This window comes from Kogia breviceps, chromosome 19 (genome assembly GCF_026419965.1).
Source record: "Kogia breviceps isolate mKogBre1 chromosome 19, mKogBre1 haplotype 1, whole genome shotgun sequence".
Taxonomy (NCBI): domain Eukaryota; kingdom Metazoa; phylum Chordata; class Mammalia; order Artiodactyla; family Physeteridae; genus Kogia; species Kogia breviceps.
The window spans coordinates 7,340,492-7,364,179 of NC_081328.1; the positions used below are offsets into that span (position 1 = coordinate 7,340,492).

Consider the following 23,688-nt stretch of genomic DNA (forward strand, 5'->3'; position numbering starts at 1 on the left):
CTACCCATGGGTGAACACCATGAGCCGAAGCAGCCAGAATACGGTTCCGTTTACACGAAGTTCAAAAACAGTCAATTCAACGCATGCTGGGTAAGGGGCGTGGTGACTGGAGCGGTACTCAGGGCAGCATCTGGGGTGCTGGTTATGCAGGTGTGTCGACATCATGAAAAGTTTTGAGCTGCGCTGAAAAAAAGTTTTAAGCGTTCGTGTGCTTTTCTGTACGTTATGTTATACTTCAGTGAAGAAATTGACCTAATTATACTCATAATGGAACCCACCTCATAAGGCTGTTATGAGGACTAAACAAGATAATATTTGCAGAACGTTTGGAACAGAGCATGGCAGTGGTGAGGGCTACAGAGATGTGTGCTGATAAAAAGCCCCAAATCTGGGGCTTCCCTGGTGGCGCAGTGGTTGAGAGTCCGCCTGCCGATGCGGGGGACGCGGGTTCGTGCCCCGGTCCGGGAAGATCCCACGTGCCGCGGAGCGGCTGGGCCCGTGAGCCGTGGCCGCTGCGCCTGCGCGTCCGGAGCCTGTGCTCCGCAACGGGAGAGGCCACAACAGTGTGAGGCCCGCGTACCGCAAAAAAAAAAAAAAAAAAAAAAAGCCCCAAATCTAATTTTTCCGAAGAGGAACTGCAGATGGCCAACAGGTACCTGAAAAGATGCCCAACAGTGCTAATCATCAGGGAGAGGCAAATCAAAACCACAATGAGCTATCACCTCACACCTGTCAAACAGAACACAAATAACAAGTGCTGGAGAGGGTGTGGAGAGAAGGGAACCCTCCTCCACTGTTGGTGGGAATGTAAATTGGTGCAGCCACTGTAGAAAACAGTATGGAGGTTTCTCGAAAACCTGAAAATAGAACTACCCTATAACCCAGGAACGCCACTCCCAGGTATATATCCAAAAAACCCCAAAACACTAATTCGAAAAGATACGTGCACCCCAATGTTCATAGCAGCATTATTTACAATTGCCAAGGTATGGAAGCAAACTAGGTGTCCATCCCCAGAGGAATAACTGAATATATGTATACATGCGGTGGAATATGACTCAGCCATAGAAAAGAATGAAATGTTGCCATTTGCAGCAACATGGATGGACTTGGAGGGCACCATGCTAAGTGAAATAAGCCAGACAGAGAAAGACAAATACTGCATGAGATCCCTTATACGTGGAATCTAAAAAAATACAACCAACTAGTGAATATAACGAAACGAAATGAAACAAAACAAAGCAGACTCACAGATAGAGAGAACAAACTAGTGGTTACCAGTAGGGAGAGGGAAGGGGAGGGGTAATTTAGAGGTGAGGGATTAAGAGTACAAATTATTAGTTATAAAATAAGCTACAAGGATATCTCGTACGACATGGGGAATATAGCCAATATTTTATAACTACAAATGGAATATAACCTTTAAAAATTGTGACTCGCTATACATACACCTGTAACATATAATATTGTATAGCAACTATGCTTCAATTTAAAAAAATTTTTTTTAAGTAAAAAGAAAGCCCCTAGTCTAGAAGGAGCACCCCGCCTTGTGGGGGGGGGTCTCCTTCTTATGCCCCTCTTCTGAGCCCCCTCCCTAGCACAATGCAAGGGCCCCTCTCACTCGGCACTGTACCCCATATACCAGCGTGGTCTTCAGTGGAGCCCCCCAGGACACAGAAGGCATTGAAAGCACAGAGAACTTCAATAACACGCCCAAGGTCACATGCAGGACTTCAACCCAAGCGGTCTGAAGCTGGAGGTGGGTTCTCTCAACTGTAATGCCCAATACACACATCTTGGTATTTCATATATTATTAAGTAGAACGCTGTGCCCTCTGATCTTGATTTTAGAACTGAACCATTTCTATGCAGCAGGAAAATCAGAACTTGCTTTTCACTTCAACGTGGGTCACATTCTTCTCCAGACACCTTCGATTTAAAACAGGAAACAGGGAATTCCCTGGTGGCCTAGTGGTTCGGATTTGGCACTTTCACTGCGGAGGCCCAGGTTCGATCCCTGGCTGGGGAACCATCACCCCGCATGCCGCATGGCGTCGCCAAAATACAAAAAACAAATAAAATAAAACAAGAAACAGCTCCCTCACCTCGGTTCCAACAACAAACTGGGGTGAGAAAGACAGAGGATGCCCAGTCCCATTCTCCCCTGGCATGTCTGGGTAGCAATGATGGCTTAAGCCCGATGGGTTTCTGTGGATTGGAGTGAGAAGCAATTTCCTTCCTCGTGGCAGCTGGGCAGGTCGAGCACTTTCTCACAATGAATTCTCCCCAGGTCTGAGCTGTGGAGTGAGACAGGGCTGGGTCTGAGAAGAAAGAGTTGGCTTCGATCGACCTGCCCACCTCTGAGGTCTGGCTGCGGGGAGAGGAAACGCGTTGGCCGCAGGACTCAGAGCAGGGGGGCCGCTGTCCAACAGCCCTGCCCTGGGGCGCCCGATCCTAAGGTACTTTCTTGTTTCGGAGGCCAAGCTCCGTATCTGTAAACACAATGTGTTTCCTTTTTCATGCTGGGACTGGAGCTGTTATTGTTCGGCACTTTCTGTGTCAGCCCGAATGTAAGCAGAGCCCTTGCCTGTGTAGAGTTCTGGCTCCCGATGCCACGCGGACCTGGTGTGGGGTCCTGGGCCCGACTGCTCAGGTGGGAAGAGCCTCAGGCCCAATGAGACTGCATCCCACCTGCAGGGAGGGCATCACTTCCCACTGCTTTCCCAAAGCATCACCTGACCACTGACTGCTCCAGAAACGTCCACTTACAGTGTACTTCTCTGTCTGCAGGCTGCGGGAGCAGGGGAAGGTCTCCTGGGACCAAAACTGTCTTAGTTTTTATCTCCTAGGCTAACTCTAAGGAGTAACAGCTGCCTAGGGTATTATATTGAAAAGGAGTCTAATACCCTAAGACCATTTCTGGACTTAGGAGAAAAGAGTGCTGCGATTGATTAGTGATGTCTGCCCTGGTTTCAGAATTGGGAAGGGGTGATGCGTTTGCCAAGTACTCACCACAGCCACTCCAAGAGGGAAGAGATGAAATCAGAAGCCCCCACAACCGTAATCAGGCAGCGGGAAGTGTCCATCCCTTTGGGATGTTCCATCAAATATGGAACATAACGTAACATATTGGTGCTCAGGAAACTAAAAGAGAATCTACTTTATTTCCTTGTTACCTAAGACTCATTTATTCACACCCAGCCCCTTTAAAGGTGCCTGTGGTCCTACAGATTGTCTAACTTTGGTGTGGAGCCTCTGGAATGTGTGAAAAATTGGACATGACAACCAAAAATCTCTTTTATCTGGAGGCAGTAAAGGACCGGGGAAAATTTAGAAAATCTAGCCATAGCACCAGCCAGGAAGGGGCATGAATGGGCCCTCAACTAAAACTGGACCACCTGTACAGAAGGCTGATACCTCGCACATCTTACATAGACTAGTCCTGAATCCTCCACAGAGACAGACTTCTAGAGCCTCCTCCTTCTAGGCTGAGTTGGGAGGATTCATTGATTATTAGTTGATATAGTGAACTTTCTGTTCCTCTCAGTGTTACTTTCTACCTTTCAAGGTTGTCACCCAACAAATTTACTTTGACCTCTGAAAAACCACTCACCCCTTCAAATACCCTAGAAGCCCACCATACCTACAAGGAAATCTTTCTTCTGGATCGTCTTTATACGCACAAATGCACTGCAACGTGATTATAGCCTTACCTCTAGCTAATACAATGACCCTGATGGCAGAAGACTCAGGATCTCCAGGAATGATCCCGCCAGAGGCAAAGGCAGAGCACACTTCTCCATTCCTTGGCACTACTTCTGAACGACTGGTACACCTGTCCCCTTGATGACATCTTCCCTTGTTCTCCGAGTGCCAGTGGATGCAACAGATAGAAACATCCATCGCAAAGGAGGCTTGGGGCAGGCGCTTAAATGTTGGAAAAGGCTCAGACAAGAGGCATTTCACTTTTCATCCATCCCATGACCACAGTCCCTTCTCTCTGTCAGAGAGCAGAACTGGCACAAAATAATATAGTCAGGGCTGAACACACACCCAGCCAAGGCCTCCCAGGAGCTGGGGATGGGAAGGAAGTATTATCTCTACAGGCAAGGAACTGACAAGTGGAATGAATGGGTCTCTCTGCCTTCTGACTTAGGGGAAATACACATAAATTATATAACGTTCCAAAGGTAAATGAAAACCTAATTCCGAGTTTATAATAGAGTTACATTTTTGGAATAAGACTACAGAAATGCGATCCTGAACTCCCCACGTGCTGTACACATCGAACCTCAAGACAGCAGTCAGCGTGGAGGCAAAAAGCCCTGTGTCCTAGGACTGTCGCAAGCAGCTCCATGACTTCAGGCACCGTTCGGAACCATCCCTCGGAGCTGGTTACAACAGGACATGGCTTTTCTGTGATCAGCCCTCGAAACAAGTGCCACTGATACCCCCTGCTCTCTGTGCATGCAACAGCGTCCCTGCACGAGCCAAGATGTACCCCGTCTACATTCAGTCTTGTTTGTGTAAAAACTGCCCTTTGGTGGCAGCGACATCTGGTTTCGAAAGGCTTCCTTCGTGGAAATCCGATTCACTGACATAAAGCACGTGTAAAGCACCTAGTACGATGCTGGCACTTAGTAGGGGTTTGTGGTCTGCCTTCAGGATGCAACCCAACACCCCCCAGACACGCACTCTAACTCCCGGGCCACCCAAACCAATGCCGCATCTTCCGAGGCTTCGGCGGCCACAAGGGCTGACGTGTGTCTTTCCAGATGACAGGCAAAATGCTGTAGGCCACTCTGCAAGTATTAGGCTTAAAACCTGAGCATTTCAAAAGCTCTCCGAGACCTCCAGTCTTCCTCCAGTGAAAGGCGCTGCAGAAACCCAAGGTACGATTAGCACTTCTGAAAGGAAGGAAAAAAAAAAAAAAGACTGGCTCGCAAAATACCCGTACTAGAGCATCGACAGATAAGACCGTTTTATAATCCAGTTCCCTAGAGAGCCATTTATTTTGGTGAGGCCAGTGTGCATAGCAGACGCTGTGGAAGCCATCAAGATAACACGAATAACAACCCAGTGGACTTTTGAAGTGTAAACATAAAAGCCTATTAAGAATACAATGTTGGTTTAATCCCAAGACAAAAAATTTACTTAATGAAAAGCACAACTCATCTCAAGGAGGAAATATCGATACCAGCTGTGAGCAGAAAACGAGGGGATTCCTTCCAGGGAACATCTGAATTTCAACCCACTGCCTTTCCAATGTTTACTCTGGACAGAAAGTCTCAAATACTTTTCCGAGGATCTCATTTTTCTAGAGGAGAAGGGAGTCGGGGGGAAGTCTGGGCGGGGCCAAAGGAGACCTTCGCAAAGCCTTGGAAAGGCACAGACGCACCCCACGGTGCACCTTGACACGGCTCTGTCTGCCTTCTCTGGGTAGAGCGGGGAGCAGCCTCTGGGCCCACCAGGTGCTAATGAGGACCCCAGCAGAGACCCCCCCACTCCAGCCGCCACGGGGCCAACGGCGATAAATGACAGTCCTGTGCCCCCGACACACGTGCCCGGCACCTACCGGCACCACGCCGGCAACCAGGATACGCCACTAAACCCCCCTCTTTAACCACAACACTCCCTAGCCACTTCCTAGACTTTTTTCAGCGTGTTCCAGAGAAACAATGGGATACTGAACACCAGGAACAAAGGAGAAGGGCTTCTTAGAAAGGATTTTCTGATTACGAGCTCTGTTCCACCACCTTTGAGAGGGATCATGGGCCCTGAAATCAAGAAAGACTTGGCCAGGACTCCCCCGGAGGTCCAGTGGCTTAGACGCCGCGCTTCCAGCGCAGGTTCGATCCCTTGTCCGGAACTAAGATCCCACATGCTGCTCGGCGCAGCCAAAAAGTAAAAAAAAACAGAAAAGAAAGGAAGGGTGCAGCCAGAAAGTAAGAAAAGAAAGACTTGGCCATCAGCAACACCTGTGCACGCTGAGAACCCACACAAAGGTGCTTAAACCCTCTTCACTTACATTCCTAAACACTCCCAGCTCCCACCAGGCCTGATGGCTACAGTCAAAGACGCCTTGTTATATACAATTTCATATTTAAGTATATATGAACATAATAAATATGAGTATGATATATGACATCACGTCATGCAATACAACACACCTCCAATTCTAGCAAGAGGTAACAAGCTTGCTAGATAACAGGCTGTTCTGACTATTCTCCTGGAATTCTCCTCTACCGGCAGACCTCACTTTACCGCACTTTGCTTTATTGAACTTCGCAGATATTGTGTTTCTCACAACTTGAAGGTGTGAGGCAACCCAGCCTCGAGCAGGTCTACTGGCGCTGTTTTTGCAACATCATTTGCTCACTTCATACCTCTGTGTCACATTTTGGTAATTTTTTGCAATATTTCAAACTTTTTCATTTTTATTATATGTGCTATGGTGTTCTTTTTTTTTTTTTTTTTTTTTTTTGCAGTACGCGGGCCTCTCACTGTTGTGGCCTCTCCCGTCGCAGAGCACAGGCTCCAGACGCGCAGGCGCAGCGGCCATGGCTCACGGGCCCAGCCGCTCCGCGGCACGTGGGATCTTCCCGGACCGGGGCACGAACCCGTGTCCCCTGCATTCGCAGGCGGATTCTCAACCACTGCGCCACCAGGGAAGCCCTCACTGGTGATCTTTGATGTTACTACTATGACTCTCAGAAGGGTCAGACGGTGGTTAGCATTTGTTAGCAATGAAGTATTTTTTAATTAAGGCATGTACATTTTTTTACACATAATGCTATTGCACACTTGAGAGACTACAGTATGGTGCGAACAACTTTTATAGACACTAGGAAACCGAGAAATTCGTGTGACTTGCCTTATTGCCGTGGTCTGGAACTGAACCCACAATATCTCTGAGGTCAGCCTGCACATGTAACTGCCGTCCATTTATCCATCCATCCGTTCTATGGGGAGGCAGCACAGAGGATGCAATAAAACCAAGCATAAAGCATCAGACTGGAGTCCTAGCTCCACCACCTACTAGCTATATGGCTGTGGGTAAACCATTTAATATCTCTCGATTATGGTTTCCTCCTCTGGAAAATAAGGACAATAATAGGGCCTATTATTAGCACAGTCACAGCGATTAAACGACTAAATTAATCCAAGTGTTTGGCAAAAAATAAGCCCTCAAGGGTTAATCATAATTAACATTATGATTACATTATGTAATTATTATGACAATAATTACAATCATTATTAGGACTATAAAAGCATTCACTTATCTATCCCTATGTACCAGACTGAGCAGCAAATCATCTTAGCCTTCTGATTTTGCAAGTCTTTATCGGGGCACTGGATTTCTCAGGGCAACGCCTCCCGTATAACCTCCCTCTCCTGCCGGGGCAGATGATGGTAAGGCCCAAGCACCAGAGCCATTTACAGCCTGAGGAACCCCCTCCCAAAGCCATATTTAAACAATTACAAGCATTATGTTGCAGGTACCCATGACCACAGGAGGCCGGCCCAGCACGGCCTCATCTTGCAGAGACGTCTTTTGTGTGGGTTTTGGGTTTCAGCTGGGCAACGCCAAGCCATAGAGTGAGTCGCAAAACGAGTTTTCATAAGCTCACCCTGTCACAAACCAGGCAGGGGTTCGTGCTGACATCCCCACAGTAAGATTAAACAGCATGCCTCGTCAGGCACTAAATACTAACACAGCTCCGACGTCAGGGGGACACTGATTAAAACTGATGTCAATAATTTATGAAACACAATATGGTCTTCAGATGCTCTTTTTTTTTAAAAAAAAAGGAAGAGGGGTAAAAGGGCCTAGCAACCCAGGTGGTTTAAAACTGTTCATGCATTTTCTCTTGAATGTACACCCCCCCACCACCATGCATGGATGCTTCTTTACACAATGCATATAAATGCACATGTGTATAAGAGCACGTGAACACGGCTGATACATATGGGCGGAAGAAAGTATTTAGTTATTCCACGGAGAGCTGTCGAGGCCGTAACGTTATACACAGTCTTCTCTTTCATATTGTTTTGGGTTTTTTCTTCTCCGGAAGAAGTCCAAAATTGCATTTAAAATAAAATTGGACCTTACAGAAAGTTCATGTTTATTCCATAGAGAACTTAACCTTGAAACAACCCCCAAAAGAAAGCTGGACCTAAGAAAACCGATAGGATATATGCATTTCTTAGTAAACCGAAAGCACCTCAGCCCTGTGTAGAACCATTTAGTCAAATAATAATATCGATTTTTTTTTCCAAGTTTTAGGACTGGGGGGCGGAGCGGGGATGAGAGGGTTAACCTAGGGAACGATGCCACTTTATTATGTCATGTCTCATTATTTCAGAAAGGCAAAGACAGTGATAATGCTTCATTTTTAATCAAAACTCATTTTGAGAATTAAAAATATACTTTGCTTTAGTTGTAAATAATCTGGGTAGCTTGACTTAATATGTCAACAGTGTGAAATTCACAAGATGGGATTATGTTGGGGAAAAAAATCTGAGCCGCTGAGAGTACAAAAGTTAGTGTTTGAAGGATTCATTAATGCTTTTTCCTAGCACAGTGCCCTGTAGTGTCTCAGAACACCTGTCAAATACTAATTCATTCACATATCTCCACTTCAGGGCCTTTTCAAAAAAAGCTCGACCTTTAATTGTAAATCACTTCTAAATTGTCTTTGCTGGCTTTCTCTTCTGCGGAATGATGGAAAAATCACTAAGACTTCAATTAAGACTTTATGGGAACTTCAACCTGACATTCCCGAGGCTATATCTACAAGGTATCAGAACATCTATTCAAAAAGGAAACTATAAATAACTTTAACATCCTTGAATTGGCTTGGCTTTTATGAGATGACTGAATAATTGGCAAGATTTAAAGATACTTTAACTACTGAGAATTAAAATAACTTCAGTAAAAACCAGAAAATATTGCTAGCCAATTATTTGTCATGTAGATTATGTACTTATTAGGCCTAATTAAACTTTTTGAACAAAAAGGCTTACTAATTACCTTAGTTAATATGTTGATTGCTCAATTTGGTTTAAAAAAAAAAACCCGGTCAATCCAATTTGTGCACAGAGTTAGTGCTTTGGTCAAAAGACAAAATCCTCGACTATAGAAATTATTTCAAGTACATGGCCATTGTTATAACAATTGCGGGTTACATAAACTGACAGGGAGAGATGGGGGTGGGTGGTATCTGAACAATACCACCCCTGCTAAGAGGAATCTTCAAGCCAGTAAAAAGCTGCCTCATAGCCAGTTTATCTGCCTCCCTGTGTTCACTTGTGTTTTTTCCAAGCAGATCCTGCTGGTGACAATGAGAAGTTATCTTTCATATGCACATACATACTAAAACTGATAGCAAAACCCTGGGAGGCCTTTTCAATGTCAGTAAAAGGTTTTAACGCACAAAAGGAAGAAAAGAAAAGAGGAAAGGGGAGAAGAAAGAGAAGAAATGGGAAAAACCAACAGTTCTGAAGGAATGGAGCAGATCAAAGGAGTTTTAATTCTCCAAGACGACTAAGCCGGGGTGTAACCACTATCTCGCCACCGAATCCTGAAAAGTCTCTTCCAACAGGCAACCAGTTCCGTCCCTTAAAGGAGGGGGAAGGACAATTAGGTCTGCAAAAGCATACACTTGGAGTGCAAAGATGGAGGCCCCGCCACGCAACAGGAGAACAGCCCTCTTCAGACCAGGACGCCTGCCTGGGCCTCAGTGCCGACCGGGCTTCTCCAAAACATGTTTTCCATTCCAAAAGTCTACATCCACAGTCATGAGGCACAAACTATTCGACAACAACATGACACAATTAATCAGAACCAGACCTCAAAACGTGTGTTTGTGGAGACCAGCAAACTTTGTAATGTGCCTCAGAGGCCGAAGCAATTGAAGAGACTCACACCGGCTGTGTGGGGCTGGGGGAGGGGGAGGAAACGTCTATATCCCACGAAAGAAGAACACCCAAGGGCGTACTGACCAACGATATTGACGATTGACGTTGATGATAAAACATAAGATTTGGGCATTTACATCTCATACTGGAAAAGCAGAGCATGGTCTTACTACCTTTCCCCTCCTTTTTTTTTTTTTTTTTTTTTTGTCCTTCTGGGGAGAAACTGATGCCGCAGAGTTTCTACAGCAGCAAAGCCGTATGATTCAGAAACAGAACGAATCCTTTTTTTTTTTTTAAAGCCTCATTTCCGACCCAACAGTATCCACCAGTGCCGGTTTTGTCAGATTTCTCTTTCAGGAACTGAAACCCCATGAAATCGAGAATCTGGGCCCTTAGTTAATTCGCAACTGTTTAATTTCACCGAACCCTGACGCTAACAAAAAAAAAATCTGATATACTTCTTTTTTGGAGCGGGACTGAATTAGTTTAAAGTAATTAGTGAACTCTCTTTTGTAATCTGTAGATAGTAATTAATTTAAATCATATCATTCTTTTGCTAACACAAACACGCTGTCCAAAAGAAAAAAACATATCTATTTTCAAACCATAAAAGACAAATGGAGGACGCAGGAGTGATAGTCGTCGTGTACCGAATTGGCCCCAAACTGCAAATCCCTTTGCCATCTCCCAAGGGATTTGTGGTCGTGGAGCTGGAACTTCCCGGGAACGGGGCCGGGGTCCCCAACAGCGCGCGCAGCTGCAGCCCTAGGGGAGGGGGGGTGGGGCGGAGGTGGACGCCAGGGTCCCGCCAAACTGAGGGGAAGGCAAGGAGTGCGTGCCTTTGGATCTGGGGTTCGGGGGACCGGTCGGCAAATTTTCGGCAAAGCCCTCTCCCCGCATCTTGGCTTCGCACACCGCAGTCAACGCAAACCCGAGCGTCCACGGCCGGCGCCACGAGCGCGAGCGGACCAGCTCTCTGCGCTCCGCGGCGCAGGATTTCCAGGTACGCGCCTCCCACCATCCCCACGACATCCACGAAGCGGGCGATCCTCGGGAACCTTCGGTCGCGAGGCCCGGGAGCAGCCGCCCGAGTCCCCGCCCGCCGCCCGCCTCCCCGCGGCGCCCCACTCACCCACGCACTCGTTGGCCTCGCGGGCTGTGGCGCGCTGCCAGGGCCGGTCGTAGTGGAAGGGCTTGCAGCGGTCGCACTCCGGGCCGGCCGTGTTGTGCCTGCAGTCGCACACCAAGCTGTCGTCGCGGTCGCGCACGCAGCGGGCCGCGTGGCCATTGCACTTGCAGCGGCCGCCCACCTGCAGGTCGGACACGGCGTAGAAGTACGAGTCGCGCGCCAGCTCTGAGTCGTCCTCGTTCTCGTCGCCGAACGTGTGCAGGCGGCTGAAGGCCACGCGGATGTCGGTGGCCGTGACCCAGTCCTGCAGCACGGGCGAGTTGTCGAAGTCGTGCGCCGAGGGCCGCCCGTCCAGCGTGCTGAAGGCGATGAGGCCGCCCGAGAGCGGGCGCATGTCGGTGTGCGAGTCGGTGCACACGGCCTCCTGCTCGTTCTGCTTGGTGATGGGCGCACGGTGCGGCCGGTTGTACATCTTGCGGCACTGGGTGGAGTAGAACTGGAAGGGCACCCACGTGCGCCCGTAGTCCATGGACTTGTAGATGGCCATGGACTCGGGCCGTGGCGAACAGAACTGCAGGCTCACATAGGTCACCTCGAACTTCTTGCCGAGCGACAGCGTGAGCGTGACGTTGTGCGGGAACTGCAGGTAATTCTCGGACTGCCAGCACGTCAGGTTGTGCGGGTTGTTCAGATCCGTGAGGAAGGCGGGCGGGTGCGCCTTCTTGGGGTCCGACGCGTTGCAGAGGTGGCAGGAGCGCAGCCGCTCCTCTCCGCGCTCGCTCACCACGCAGTAGCGCCCGGCGGGCCGGCCGCAGGTGCTGGACACGCGCACGTCCTTGCCGAAGGCCGCGTTGACGAAGTCCGGGATGCAGCGGCGCGGGTGGCCGTTCTCGTCCGAGCAGGGGTCGGGCTGCGCCGCCTGGCCGGAGAACATGCTGAGCCCGGGCCCGCCGCGCACCGCGCCCACCAGGCACGCCACCGCCGCCAGCGCCGCCAGCGCCTCCCACACTGCGCGCATCATGCTGCGTCCAGCCTGCCCCGGCCCCGCCGCGCCGAGGAGTAGGTCCGCCCGCCGCAGAAGGCGCCTGCGGAGAGAGGGGAGCCGCGCTCAGCCAGGCCGCCCCGCGCCCTCCACCCCCCGGCGGGGCGGCGAGCGGGGGCGCGGGCGAATGCCCGGCTTCCCCCGCACCAAGCCCGCGGCCGAACGAACTCCCGCCTCGCTCCCCCGCGTCCCGGGGCGGGGGGGGCAGGGCAGGCGAATCCGGGGGCCCCAAGCCCGCACCACCCGCGCCTCTCCTTCCCGGCTCGGGGGCCGCGGGCCATCGCTCGGCTTCCCCGCCGCCGCCTCCACGCCGCCCGAGGGTCCGGCCCGCGCCCGTCCGCCCGTCCGCGGCCGGCCCGCCAGCACCCCAAACTCGGACGCAGGACAGCTCGTGGCCTCCCCCCCCCCGAGCCCGCACAGCCCGCGCCCCCTCCTCCCGCAGCCCGGGGTCCCGCTCAGCTGTCCCAGATCGCACCCCCGCCGGCGACTCCGCGTTCGGGACTTTACCTCAGGAGAGGGCAAAAGAGAAAGAAAAGTTTGCCCGGCCCCGGCCGGGGAGCCCGCGCGCCGGACGGCGGAGAGCCTCTCGCTGGCTGCTAGCAGGAGCGCCCTGCCTCAGCGCTGGCTTGCCAGCTCCATGCCCGGCGCGGCCGCCGCTGCCCCAGCCCCGGCCCGGCCGCCGCCGCCGCCTCTCCCGCCCGAGTGACGACGCGGCCGCCCGGCTCCCGGCGCTCCCGCCGCGGTGCGAGTGCCGCCCAGCCCGCGCCCGGGGCGCACACACACTCCCGCTGGCTGGCGCGCACTCACACACGCACGCACGCCCCCGAAGGCTCCGCCGCCGCCGCCGCCACTCGCGCAGGGAGTGGGGGGCGGAGGGGAGCGCGGGGGCGGGGGGCGGGAGCGCGGGGGCGGGGGCGGGGCCGCCGGGCGGGGCGCCGGCCAATAACGTCGGCGAGCAGCCGCCCGCTCGCTAGTAAAGTTTTAACCCCGGGAAAGAAGAAAGTTAAAGGGAAGCGGCCCGGGACCCGGAGAGAGCGAGGACACGAGCGGGTGGGAACCGGGGCGCCCGACAAGGAGAAGCAGAGACAAAGGGAAAGCAAGGAGAGCGCCCGGGGAAACCCCGGAGAGGGGGCTGGGCCCGGCGCGCACCCCGCGGAGGGAGGAGGGGCCGGCCGCGGTCTGTCCGCGTCGCCCCGGCCCCGCGCTGCGCCGAGAGCCCCGCAGGTTTCCGCCGGCCCCACGCCCGGGGGAGCGCGCAGGCCGGGGGAGGGGGCGATTTACTCCCTCTTGGTCCCAGGCAAATCTGTGATTGTTTGCTGCGCCGGGGTCGGGCCTTCCTCTAACCCGGCCTGATGGCCCCGGTGGCACCGCGCACAGGGCCGTGCCCCGTGGGGCAGACAGCCCGGGGTCGTAAGGAAGAGCCGAGGAAGATGGAGCCTCCGCTGGCTCACCCCCTCCCGCCTGGAGTCCGGAGAGAAAGAGCTGCTCCTCCGCCCCCCTCCCCCCGCCAACAGTTGTCACCGTGCGGTGGGCCTATCTGTCGGGAAAGCGGCCCTTTTCCTGCCCGGGGAGCTGGAGGGTGAAGAGGGAAAAAAGCGGGACAGCACCTGGGCACTGGCCAACGCCCCTCCCAGACGGCTGTGTCAGGCTCAGGCTGGGGGCAGCCTGGGCCTCCCCAGATCCAGAGGCAGCCCTGTAGGTACTTACTGGCTCAGTGTGTAAGGGTGCTGTGGCCCATACCATCTTGTGGGGGCCCACAACAGCCTTGCAGAGTAGGTATTAAGCTTCATTTTGCAGATGAGGAAACTGAGGTCTCAAGAGGTGACGAAACTTGCCTAAGATCTGCCAGCTAGTAAACATCAAATCCAAGCATAGAAACTTGGCTCCTTCCTCTCACATTTGTCACATGGATAATCCCACCCAATTCGAGTCTCATGGGGCATCCTCAGGGCCACCCAGCTTCTCCCTGCCTCCTCTGCCACCTTAACAAAAGGGGGGAGGACAGTAATAGCATCCTTTGACCATCTTGCAGCAGCAGCCAAAGCACTTGGGCGAAAGAATACACGGGGCTGAGAGTGTGCAACTGAACTGCGGTTGTTACTTTTAGATGAGTGAGCTAGTAACAGACCTGGCTTGAAAGCCCAGGGTCCTGGTTCTGGCGCAACAGCCGACTTGCTGCATTCACTCCATTGAGTGCCTCATTTTGTCTTACTGGTATTTTCATAAACTCTGGGAATCTAAGAAGGGGCCTCAGGGCTAGTCTGGCCCGGCTCAGTCTCTTTGGACCACGGCCTTCCCCAGCCTCCCTGAGAGACAGCCACCCAAGTTCACTGCACCCTTGGGCTGCGGTGAACTTCCAGCGATGGGAGTTCACCGAAACCCAAGGGAAGAAATCCACTCCGTTGCAGGACAGCCTGGATTCATCCCCTCCCCCGGGGTAACATTTTAACTTTGCCTTCTTGTGCCATGTACCACTCTCTACACTGTTTATTTATGCCTTGCCTTGTGGCAGAGGGGGATTTCAGGTGACTTACAAGGTACTTAAAACAAGGCAAAATAACATAAATTAGAAAGTGAGGTGGAAGGAGATAAACATTTCTTTTTTTTAAATGTTTAACCCTGTGGGCTGTGAAATCCCAATGGCATACTGAAAGGCAACACAGCAGTTAAGGAGCACAAGGCTTTGGAGCCAGAGTGTGACCTTGGCAAGTTTTGCATCTTTCTGTGCCTCGGTTTCCTCATTTGTAAAAGGGGGACAACAATCTCTATCTCACAGGGTTGTTGTAAGCGTCAAATGAGTTAACACATATGAATATTATAGCTTAGAATACGTGTACATAAATATTGTACTTAGATCATCTACGTGGGTATACTGTCGTATAAATTTATATGTGAATGTACATAAAGCCAGACACACAGTAAGGGGATGTAGAAATGTTAGTTGGTAGTATTAAATTGCTAGCTCTTCATAGAAATTTCAAGTTATTTAAAGAAGAATATTTAATCACGTCCGTGACATATTATAAAATGAAAAAAGGAAATTACAAAACACTATGCCCCCCAAAAACCACTAAGCACACTATACTCTCATTTTTATTTTTTAAAAATATGCGTAAAAAGACAACATTGCTAATTGTGGGTATCTCTGGATAGTGAGATTACTGGTGATTTTTGTTTCTTTTTGCTTGCCTGTTCTTGATTGTGTACAGTAAAATAAGGAAAGCTAAGAGAAGAAAAACCAAGAGCAAAGGCAAAGTAGAGATGGGAACAAAGGTAAAACACTCCCTGGGATGCCCTACTCATCTTCTGGGAGCGGACCACAAATTTGTCCCTAAGCTTTCTCACAGCCAAAGTGTAAAGGAGACTATGTCAGTTACACAATTCCAAGTGTCCATGAGATAAAAACAGACCTATTACTCAAGAGAATTACTACTCTTGGTACTAAAATCAGACAGGAATTTCTCCTGGGGAGCCTCATAAAGAGAACACGGTGTGAGGGTAACAAGCAAACATCCTCACCACCCCTAAACCTCTCGGAGGGTTTCTGTGATGGGCCATAATGTAAGCCAATGGCATCGCAACAAAACACAAGTCAGGAAGACATCCTGATGAAGATGGGTCTGAAAGAGGTACACTGGGGTACCCCACTCACTGCCCACCCAACCTTGGAGTATCTTCAAGCCTGGATTGCCCAGCGTTCCGAAGCCTTCTTCTTGCTATGTTGTTTCTGTCCCAGAGCTTTTGATGGACCTTGTGTGGCAGCAAGTTCGAAATTACCCTCCCTGGGGTGCACCTCGCCAGCTGAGCTTAGGCCAGTGGCCTTCAGGAAGCATGTGTGTATGGGAGGTGGGGAACTTTCCACTTTACTGTGATCACTTAGGTCTAAGCTTATCTCCTGCAGTGGATCCTGGTGGGTAGGACTGTCACCTTGCATCGTGGAGGCCCACAACATTCTGGGAAAACCCTCCCCCCTGCCACTTGTATAGTTGGTTCCACTGCAATTCCACACAGCCACCTTGACCAAGGCTCTACCTCTTCACCTCTTCAAATGTTGGAAATCAGCCATCTATCATCCCTCAGTTTTCTTTCTTCTAGGTAAAATGTTCCCAGTTCTTTTTTTTTTTTTTTTTTGGCCACACCGTGCAACATGCGGGATCTTAGTTCCCCAACCAGAGATCGAACCCATGCCCCCTGCAGTGGAAACGTGGAGTCTTAACCACTGGACCGCCAGAGAAGTCCCCAAGTTCTTTTTTTTTTTTTTAAATTTATTTATTTATTTTATTTTTGGCTGCGTTGTGTCTTCGTTGCTGCGCGCAGGCTTTCTCTAGTTGCGGAGAGCGGGGGCTACTCTTTGTTGAGGTGCGCGGGCTTCTCATCGCGGTGGCTTCTCTTGTTGCAGAGGATGGGCTGTAGGCGCGCGGGCTTCAGTAGTTGTGGCTTGAGGGCTCTAGAGCACGGGCTCAGTAGCTGTGGCGCACGGGCTTAGTTGCTCTGCGGCATGTAGGATCTTCCCAGACCAGGGCTCGAACCCGTGTCTCCTGCATTGGCAGGCGATTCTTAACCACTGCGCCACCAGGGAAGTATCCGCCCCCCCCCCCCGGTTCTTTTAATGAGTTCTTGCAGGACACTTGGCCCAGCACTCTGCAGCCTCTCCTGACGCCTTCTAATCTGTCAGTGTTCCTATAGCATACTGCCCTTTGAGGGGACAAATGCAAAAAAAACAGATGTCCAAGTGTGGTGAGAGCTTCTCAAAGTGGGGGTTATAAATACACACCCAAAAAGGCGTGTCAGGGTCTGAGTGGCGGGATTCACAGTACAAACTGGTGTTTCAAAACACAACAGTGAGGCTCTTGGGTGAGAAAACACATTCCCAGGTATTTGGGCCAGGAGCGCGCTCAGGAGGGGGAGCCACCGTTCTTGGCACCAAGCCTTACCTGGGAAGCCTGAGGATCACCTTAGGGAGACAAGAATGTGGCCCTTTCGTGAAAGCTGAGAAGTAGCCAGAGTAGGAGGGAGAAAACTAGGAGACTCTCAGGTGTACTAGACACCAACGGGCAAGTTTCAAGGAAGGAGGGGCGGTGAGCTGTGTCGCATGCCTTCAAGGTCAAGCTAAGGTCAAGATCAAGATAAGATCAAGAAAGAGTACTCTGGATTGAACTACAAGGAAGTCCTTGGTGACCTTGCCTGTTAGTGGCAGAGGAGTGGTGGGACAGAAGCCAGACCGCCCCAGGTTATAGAGTGAGTGGGAGGTGAGAAAGTGGAGATAGCAAGGGTAGACAACTTTCCAGAAGTGTGAAAACAAGTGTCAGGAAAGAGATAGGGTGATTGGAAGGTGACATGAGATTGAGGGAAGGTTGGGATTTTTTTTATTGTTGTTTATAAGATAAGGCTATTTGAACACGCCTAAATGTTGATAGGAAGGAGAAGGAGGTTGAAGACAGATAAAGCCAGCCTTGTAAAACAGGTGGTCAGGTGGTCCGAAAGCATCTCTTGTTACAAAAGAATGGGAAGTAATGCCACCTGCTGAGAGCGAGGGAGCAGATTTGGAAAGGCAGGAAGTCTTGATCGGGTCATTATGGAGAAGGGGATAAGGCTTGCTGGGCAGAATTCAAAGACCTATTGCAGCTGGTGACCATCTACGGGAAAGAATGCCACCCAGCAAAGTCATGCCCCAGCAGTGCTCAGCGGCCCCTGTGTTGACCTGGAGAAAGCAGAACCGTTGGAGTAATCCAGAGTTGAAGGTTTTTTCCAGGAGGTGGGACAGAGGGACGATGTGGCTGATGTGACGGGCTGTGGAGACAAAGCTCAAGAGATAAGGTGGTGAAGACAGGCCAGTGATGGGAGAAGAAACAGAGAGGCCGGGGTCCAGAGCCCATGCTGTTCAAGACAGTAGCCAATAGCCACATGTCACATGTTCCATTTCAGCTTGAATGAGTTAAAATTCAATAAAACGTAAAGCTAAGCTCCTCCGTTGCCCCTGACTTGCACAGCGCCAGTAAAGAACTTTTCCATCGGGACGTCCCTGGTGGTCCAGAGGTTAAGACTCCGTGCTTCCAATGCAGGGGGCACAGGTTCAATCCCTGATCAGGGAACTAAAGATCCCATGTGCTGTGTGGACAAAAAAAAAAAAATGTTTTAATAAAATAACAAAGATCATTTCCATCATCACAGAAAGTTCTGTTAGACAGAACTGGTCTAGAGGGTCAGAAAGATAGAAGTGATGAGGTGGGAAAAACTGAGGAGACCATGGTCCCAAACTGGATGCCTGCACCGAGGATTCCAGAGGTGGAACAAAGCTGAGCTATGGGTGATGACAAGCCCCGCCGAGGGCAAGAGGGGGGTTTCTGCTGGGAAGCCGAGGGGGAGGTGTCTGAAGATGGGGAGGTTGACCAGATGGCCTGCCCATTGGCCCAGCATCTGGGCTTTGCTGATCCAGATGCTGATCTTGAAACCAAGCAGCAGCCTGTGGGGCTCCTGGGCACGAGAGCCTTTCTGTTCAGCCTCCATGACCTCTGAGTTCCAAAGGGCAGGTTCACACAGTTGCTAATCAGGGAAGGGAGGGGATGCAGAGACAGGGGGGGTAGCAGTCAAGAAAAAAATAGTGCAGCCTTGGGACAGGTTCCTGATTTCGCCTCAAGGGATACACAGAACAATATCTTCACTCTTTTGCAGAACTAAACCCCCAACAAATGGAAGATGCTAACTCCTAGATGAAGCATTCTTCAGAGATCAGATTACCTGAGGCCAGATTAAAGGAATACAGGCCCTGCACAAAGCCTGATCCTTATAAGCAACCCCACCCTTGAACCATTGCTGTAAAACTCCTCACCATATTCCACCCCCCCCCCATTGGGACACACAGTTTTTGAAGGGCACGAACCTGCTATGTCCCCCTTTGCCTGGCAAAGCAATAAAGCTCTTCTTTTCTACTTCACCCAGAACTCTGTCTCTGAAATTCGATTCGGCACCAGTGCACAGAGGCCGAGCTTTCGGCATCAACCTCTTCAAAGAAAGAGAAGAGTGACCTCGATGGGGAGGAGATGGCATGGAGGAGATGTGGATGTGGGAACAACTGTGTGGTTCTGGCCTTCAAGGAGCAGGGGTTGCTGTCGTTTTCATGAAGATGGAAAGAGTAATGGGGGTTGAAGAGGAAAACAGCTCCCCCTGCCTGGGCACTGGGTGTGCGTGGTATGGGTGAAGAACAGCCCCACTGAACAGCGTGAGAGGGGCCTCAGGGGAGGGTCAGCCTTGGAGGTAAGCATGAAGGGGGGAGGGATTGGGGACAACCAGTGAACAGGGTTAGGATGCAGGGGAGGGAACATCCCATAATGGGGAGGCAGGCACCAGATGGCACAGGCTAATGGTTTGCAAGGAAGGAGGACAGGAGGAGAGTCAGGGCTTTGGAGAAATGAGATGACCTGAGGCACCTTCACCTTGGGCATGACTGAGGGTTTTACTTTTGAAGTCAAGCATTTATATAAGGCTTGCTGTGTACCAAGTCCTCTTCTGAGCACTTTGTCAGTCATGAACTCATAATCCCCGTAAGAACCTTATGAGACAGGGACATTATTAGCTCCATTTTACAGAGGAGGAAACTGAGGATCGGGAAAGTAATTTGCTGAAGCTGATACCGCTGATGAGTGGACGCGCAGGGGTTTGAACTGAAACGGTCTGGTTCCAGTGTTTGGAGCTCTTAGTCAGCACCTGTGGGCAAGACGGGCTTGGCTGACGTTATCTGATACAAATGGGTCTCCACCCTCTCTAGACAGGAGAGGGGATCCAGGTCTACCAGCAGTATGAGCTGTGCCCTGGCTTGACTGTGCTTCTGAGCACACCTGGTCCAGTTAAGAGGACACACGTTAAATGAAGTGGTTCCCAGGACTTCCAACATAGACTGGAAATTGTAGCAGCCGAGGAAATTGACGCAGCCAGAAGGTTCAATGGGGTCTGGATTGATTGTGTTACTTTCAGAAACAGAAAGAACTTGACTTCGACAAACGTTGATTCCAATTCACAACTCGATTGTGTGACCCTGAGCGAGTTGCTTCAGCCATGGAGGAGGAAACCCATCAGTTTTCTCACGGTGAAATGGGGGTCATCACACTTACCTTGTAGGCTTGACAGGGTGATTAGAAAGATGCACCTGTAAAAAGAAAGAAGCTGGCAGAGTAGACGTTCAAAATATGATGGTTGAGGGTGTTTGGGATTGTTTTGGTTTTTTTACTACTCATAATCCTCAGATCACTCACCCTGGAAGAGTTTAGGGCCTCCTCTCATTTCGAGGCTTTGAGAGCCTAGCTCCCCGGATCAGCCTCATGGAGATTGCTCAAGGGATCCCAGGTTCCTCCATAGGAACGTCAGGAGATGTGACAGTTCTGGAAAGGGTTTTGGAGCACGTAAGAGCAAGCGGGTACGGTGTGTAGGTTTCCTGGGGGGGTTTGCCCGTTGCGTCAGTACTGTTTATCTGCATCTTCGCTCAGGCCCTCCCCTACTGCCGGCTTCTTGGCTGAGGATTCCAGAGTTGGGCAGAGAAACCCATACAAACCCCAAATCCGCCAAATCCTTTAATCTACCAGAACTCTTTGAAGGGGTGAAAAATGCCTGTGGATAAGGGGAACCAGCAGATGTAATTTATTTTCATTTGCACAAAGCTTTTGACAAGGTCCCACCCTGAACACTATTACAATAAAGAAAATGGGTCACCGTCTGGGGAAGCTTTGTCATGGGTGGAAGACTGGCCTTGGAGGAAGGAAACAAAGGGTGCAAATAAAAGGATGATTCTCTGGGTGGGGAAAACCGTGGGGGACCTCTGAGCCCAGAGCTGGGGCTTGGCTCACTGAACATTTACACGAAATCTGAAGGAGGGGGTCCCCTCGGTGAAACCAGCAAATGTAGAGGTGGGCCTGGAGTGACATCAGGAGGAAGACGGTGAATTGCAGGATCTCTAGAAGTTGTGCAGGTGGTTCGTGGGACACAGACAGGTTTAGCAGAAGGTGATGTATTGGGGGAGAAATCATTTGAAATACTCTTCTAGGGTGAAAGGTTATCGGGTACAATTGAAAACTACTGCTTTAGGACTCAAATACAAACTCTTTCCTTAAGACAGTTTCTCCGCAGAGGTGCTGTTGGCATTTGGGGCAGAACAGTCATTCAGCATCCCTGACTCCTGTCCACTAAATGCCACTTGGTCACACCCCTCCCCCCGCCCCCGCATGTCATTGTGACAAATGAGAAATGGCTCCTTTCATTTACAAATTCCTCCTAGAAGAGGCCCCACCCCAGCCCCATCCTGATCCACTTGAAATTTAGCTCAATGTCTTACTAAAGCCAAAAAGTAAGGCAACTGGCAATACAAACAGGAAGCATTGGGGTTTAGGATCTTCTGGGAAGGTCTGGTCATCACATCTCAAAATGCTTGTGGAGGTGGTGAGAACAGCTGGGAACACAAATAAAGCAAAGGAGGCGACAGAGTGCCAGGAGGGGAGGTGGATTTTAGACAAGGTTCTTGAGGGTGGGGGGCTCTCTGAGAAGGATCCAGTAAAGCTGAGTTAAGTGATGAAGGGAGCTTTGGGGATATGGTGGGGGGACAGGGGGACCGTGCGTTCCAGGGAAAGGAGACAGCAAGTGCAAAGGTCCTGAGGCAGAGCTTGACTTGTGTAAGGGACGGGAAGAAGGTCAGTTTGGTGGGGGCTTGGTGAGAGAGATGCGGAATGGTGGGAGGTAAGGTCAGAGAGGTCAGTACAGGCCAGAGTATGCAGAGCCTTGTAGACTTCGATAAGGAATCTGAACTCTTAATGATGAATTCTGGGTACCTCCAAGGCCTTGGAGGCTTTTCCTGTGGCTCTTAATATCATATTGTTTCCCTGACGAATCCGTGAGCTTCTTGAGACAGGAACTGTGTCTTTTCCCTTTGAATCCCCAGTGTTTAACAGACTGCCTGGCACAGAATAGGGGTGCACTACAGATTCATTAAAATTAATCAAAGCACAAAACTGTGGACAACTGATATGACCAACTGCAGTAGGCTGAAAAATGTTCCCCACCCACCAAGATATCTATGTCTTAATTCCTGGAACGTTTGAGTGTTACCTTATGTGGCAAAAAGGGGTCTTTGCAGATGTGATTAAGGTAAGGATCTTGAGATGGGAAGATCGTGGTGGATTATCTGGGTGGGCCCTAAATGCCATCACATGTCCTTATAAGAGGGAGGGAAAGGGAGATCCAAAACGATAGAACAGGGAAGGCCACGTGAAGACAGAGGCAGAAATTAGAGTGATGTGGCCACTAGCCAAGGAATATTGGCAGCTACCAGGAGCTGAAAGAAGCAAGGAACTGATTCTCCTCCAGAGCCTCCGGAGAAAGCACAGCCCTTGATTTTAATCCAGCGATACTGATTTCAAATTTCTGGCCTCCAGAACTGTGAGAGAATAAATTTCTGTTGTTTTAAGCCACCAGAGTTCGTGGGAATTTGGTACAGTGGCCATAGGAACTAATGCACCACTAAATCCTAGGAATGCCAGGATTCAGTGGGCCTCTTGCAAATCTTAAAAGGGGAGCTTGGGTTAAATGAAAGGAACAAAAAGAGGGAGCGCTAACAGTGTGGTTTTGAAACGATCCTGAAGTCTTCCTTTGGGTCTTCTTCCCATGGGCTGTGTGTCCACATCGCCCTGTTCTTTACCGCCCGCAAGGCTGAGTTCAGTGCCTCCAACTTAAGCTTGCCAGGTGCTTGCCATTTGTATTAAGGTAGCATAAACCCCCCTTTCTGGAGGCCAGGGTTGCAGCATCCCTTTATGATTCAGAACGCAGTCCAGAAGCAAGTTAATAGTCTCCCGGGCCTTTGAGAGAAGAGTTGCCATGATATCCGGGCATTTCAGTCTGCAGGGAAGCCAGAGTTCTTCACTTAGAAGTGTTTATGGGGTCAGGTATCTTCTGTTCTTCCAAGGTCACAGAGAGCCACAGACCAGGATCCCAGGGGAGTGGGTGACTGGGGGACACTGACACGCTGAGAAGTGACAGCTGACAGTAGAATTCACCCCAGCCACCGCCCAGGGGTCAGGGCAGGTCTTGCAACCACCCAACTTACCAAGGGCATTACTGTCTGAGGGCCCAGCGGAGTTAGGAAAGCGTGCGAGCAGCTCTTAGAGAGCATCCATCCAGTGCTCCCCTGTTTACAAGTAAGGAGACTCAGGAAGGGAGGCTGACTGAACTGCCCAGGAGCCGATACTCCAAAAGACGTCTCCTGAATGCCACCTCAGAATGGATTGTGGGTCACCCCTTCAACCACACCTAGGGAACACCTGCTAAATTCAGTTCTGCTAAATTAGGTGGGAAAAAAAAAATCATGATTTTGCTTTGTTTGTTTTTTGGCTGTGCCGCGGCACATGGGATATTAGGTCCCCCATCAGGGATGGAACTGGTGCCCCCCGCATTGGAAGCACAGAGTCTTAACCACTGGACCACCAGGGACGGGCCAAGAAATTAATGATTTTGGAGGGGGAAATGATTACCAAAAAAAGTTTCTATGCTTCAAGGAGGAACCTTCTGTTATCTGCAAAAATCAATTATGTGGGACACCTTGTTTTCCCCAAATATCAGT

At 50.5% G+C, this 23,688-nt stretch overlaps 1 protein-coding gene across 4 annotated transcripts in view; it reads right to left on the reverse strand.

Moving 5' to 3' along the window:
* The window catches only part of NTN1 (netrin 1), a 207,256-nt gene that overhangs the window by 177,978 nt on the left and 5,590 nt on the right, over positions 1-23,688 (reverse strand). Inside the window, exons 1-2 of one of the 4 annotated variants that reach the window (XM_067021822.1) lie at positions 13,374-13,417; positions 11,054-12,135 (exon numbers count right to left, since the gene is read on the reverse strand). In XM_067021822.1, the coding sequence (XP_066877923.1) occupies positions 11,054-12,071 (1,018 nt within the window). In that variant the 5' untranslated portion in view covers positions 12,072-12,135; positions 13,374-13,417. Of the gene's footprint in view, positions 1-11,053; positions 12,136-12,599; positions 12,810-13,373; positions 13,418-23,688 lie in introns of those variants that run through there. The other 3 variants (XM_067021823.1, XM_059047506.2, XM_067021821.1) reach the window with 3 other exon arrangements.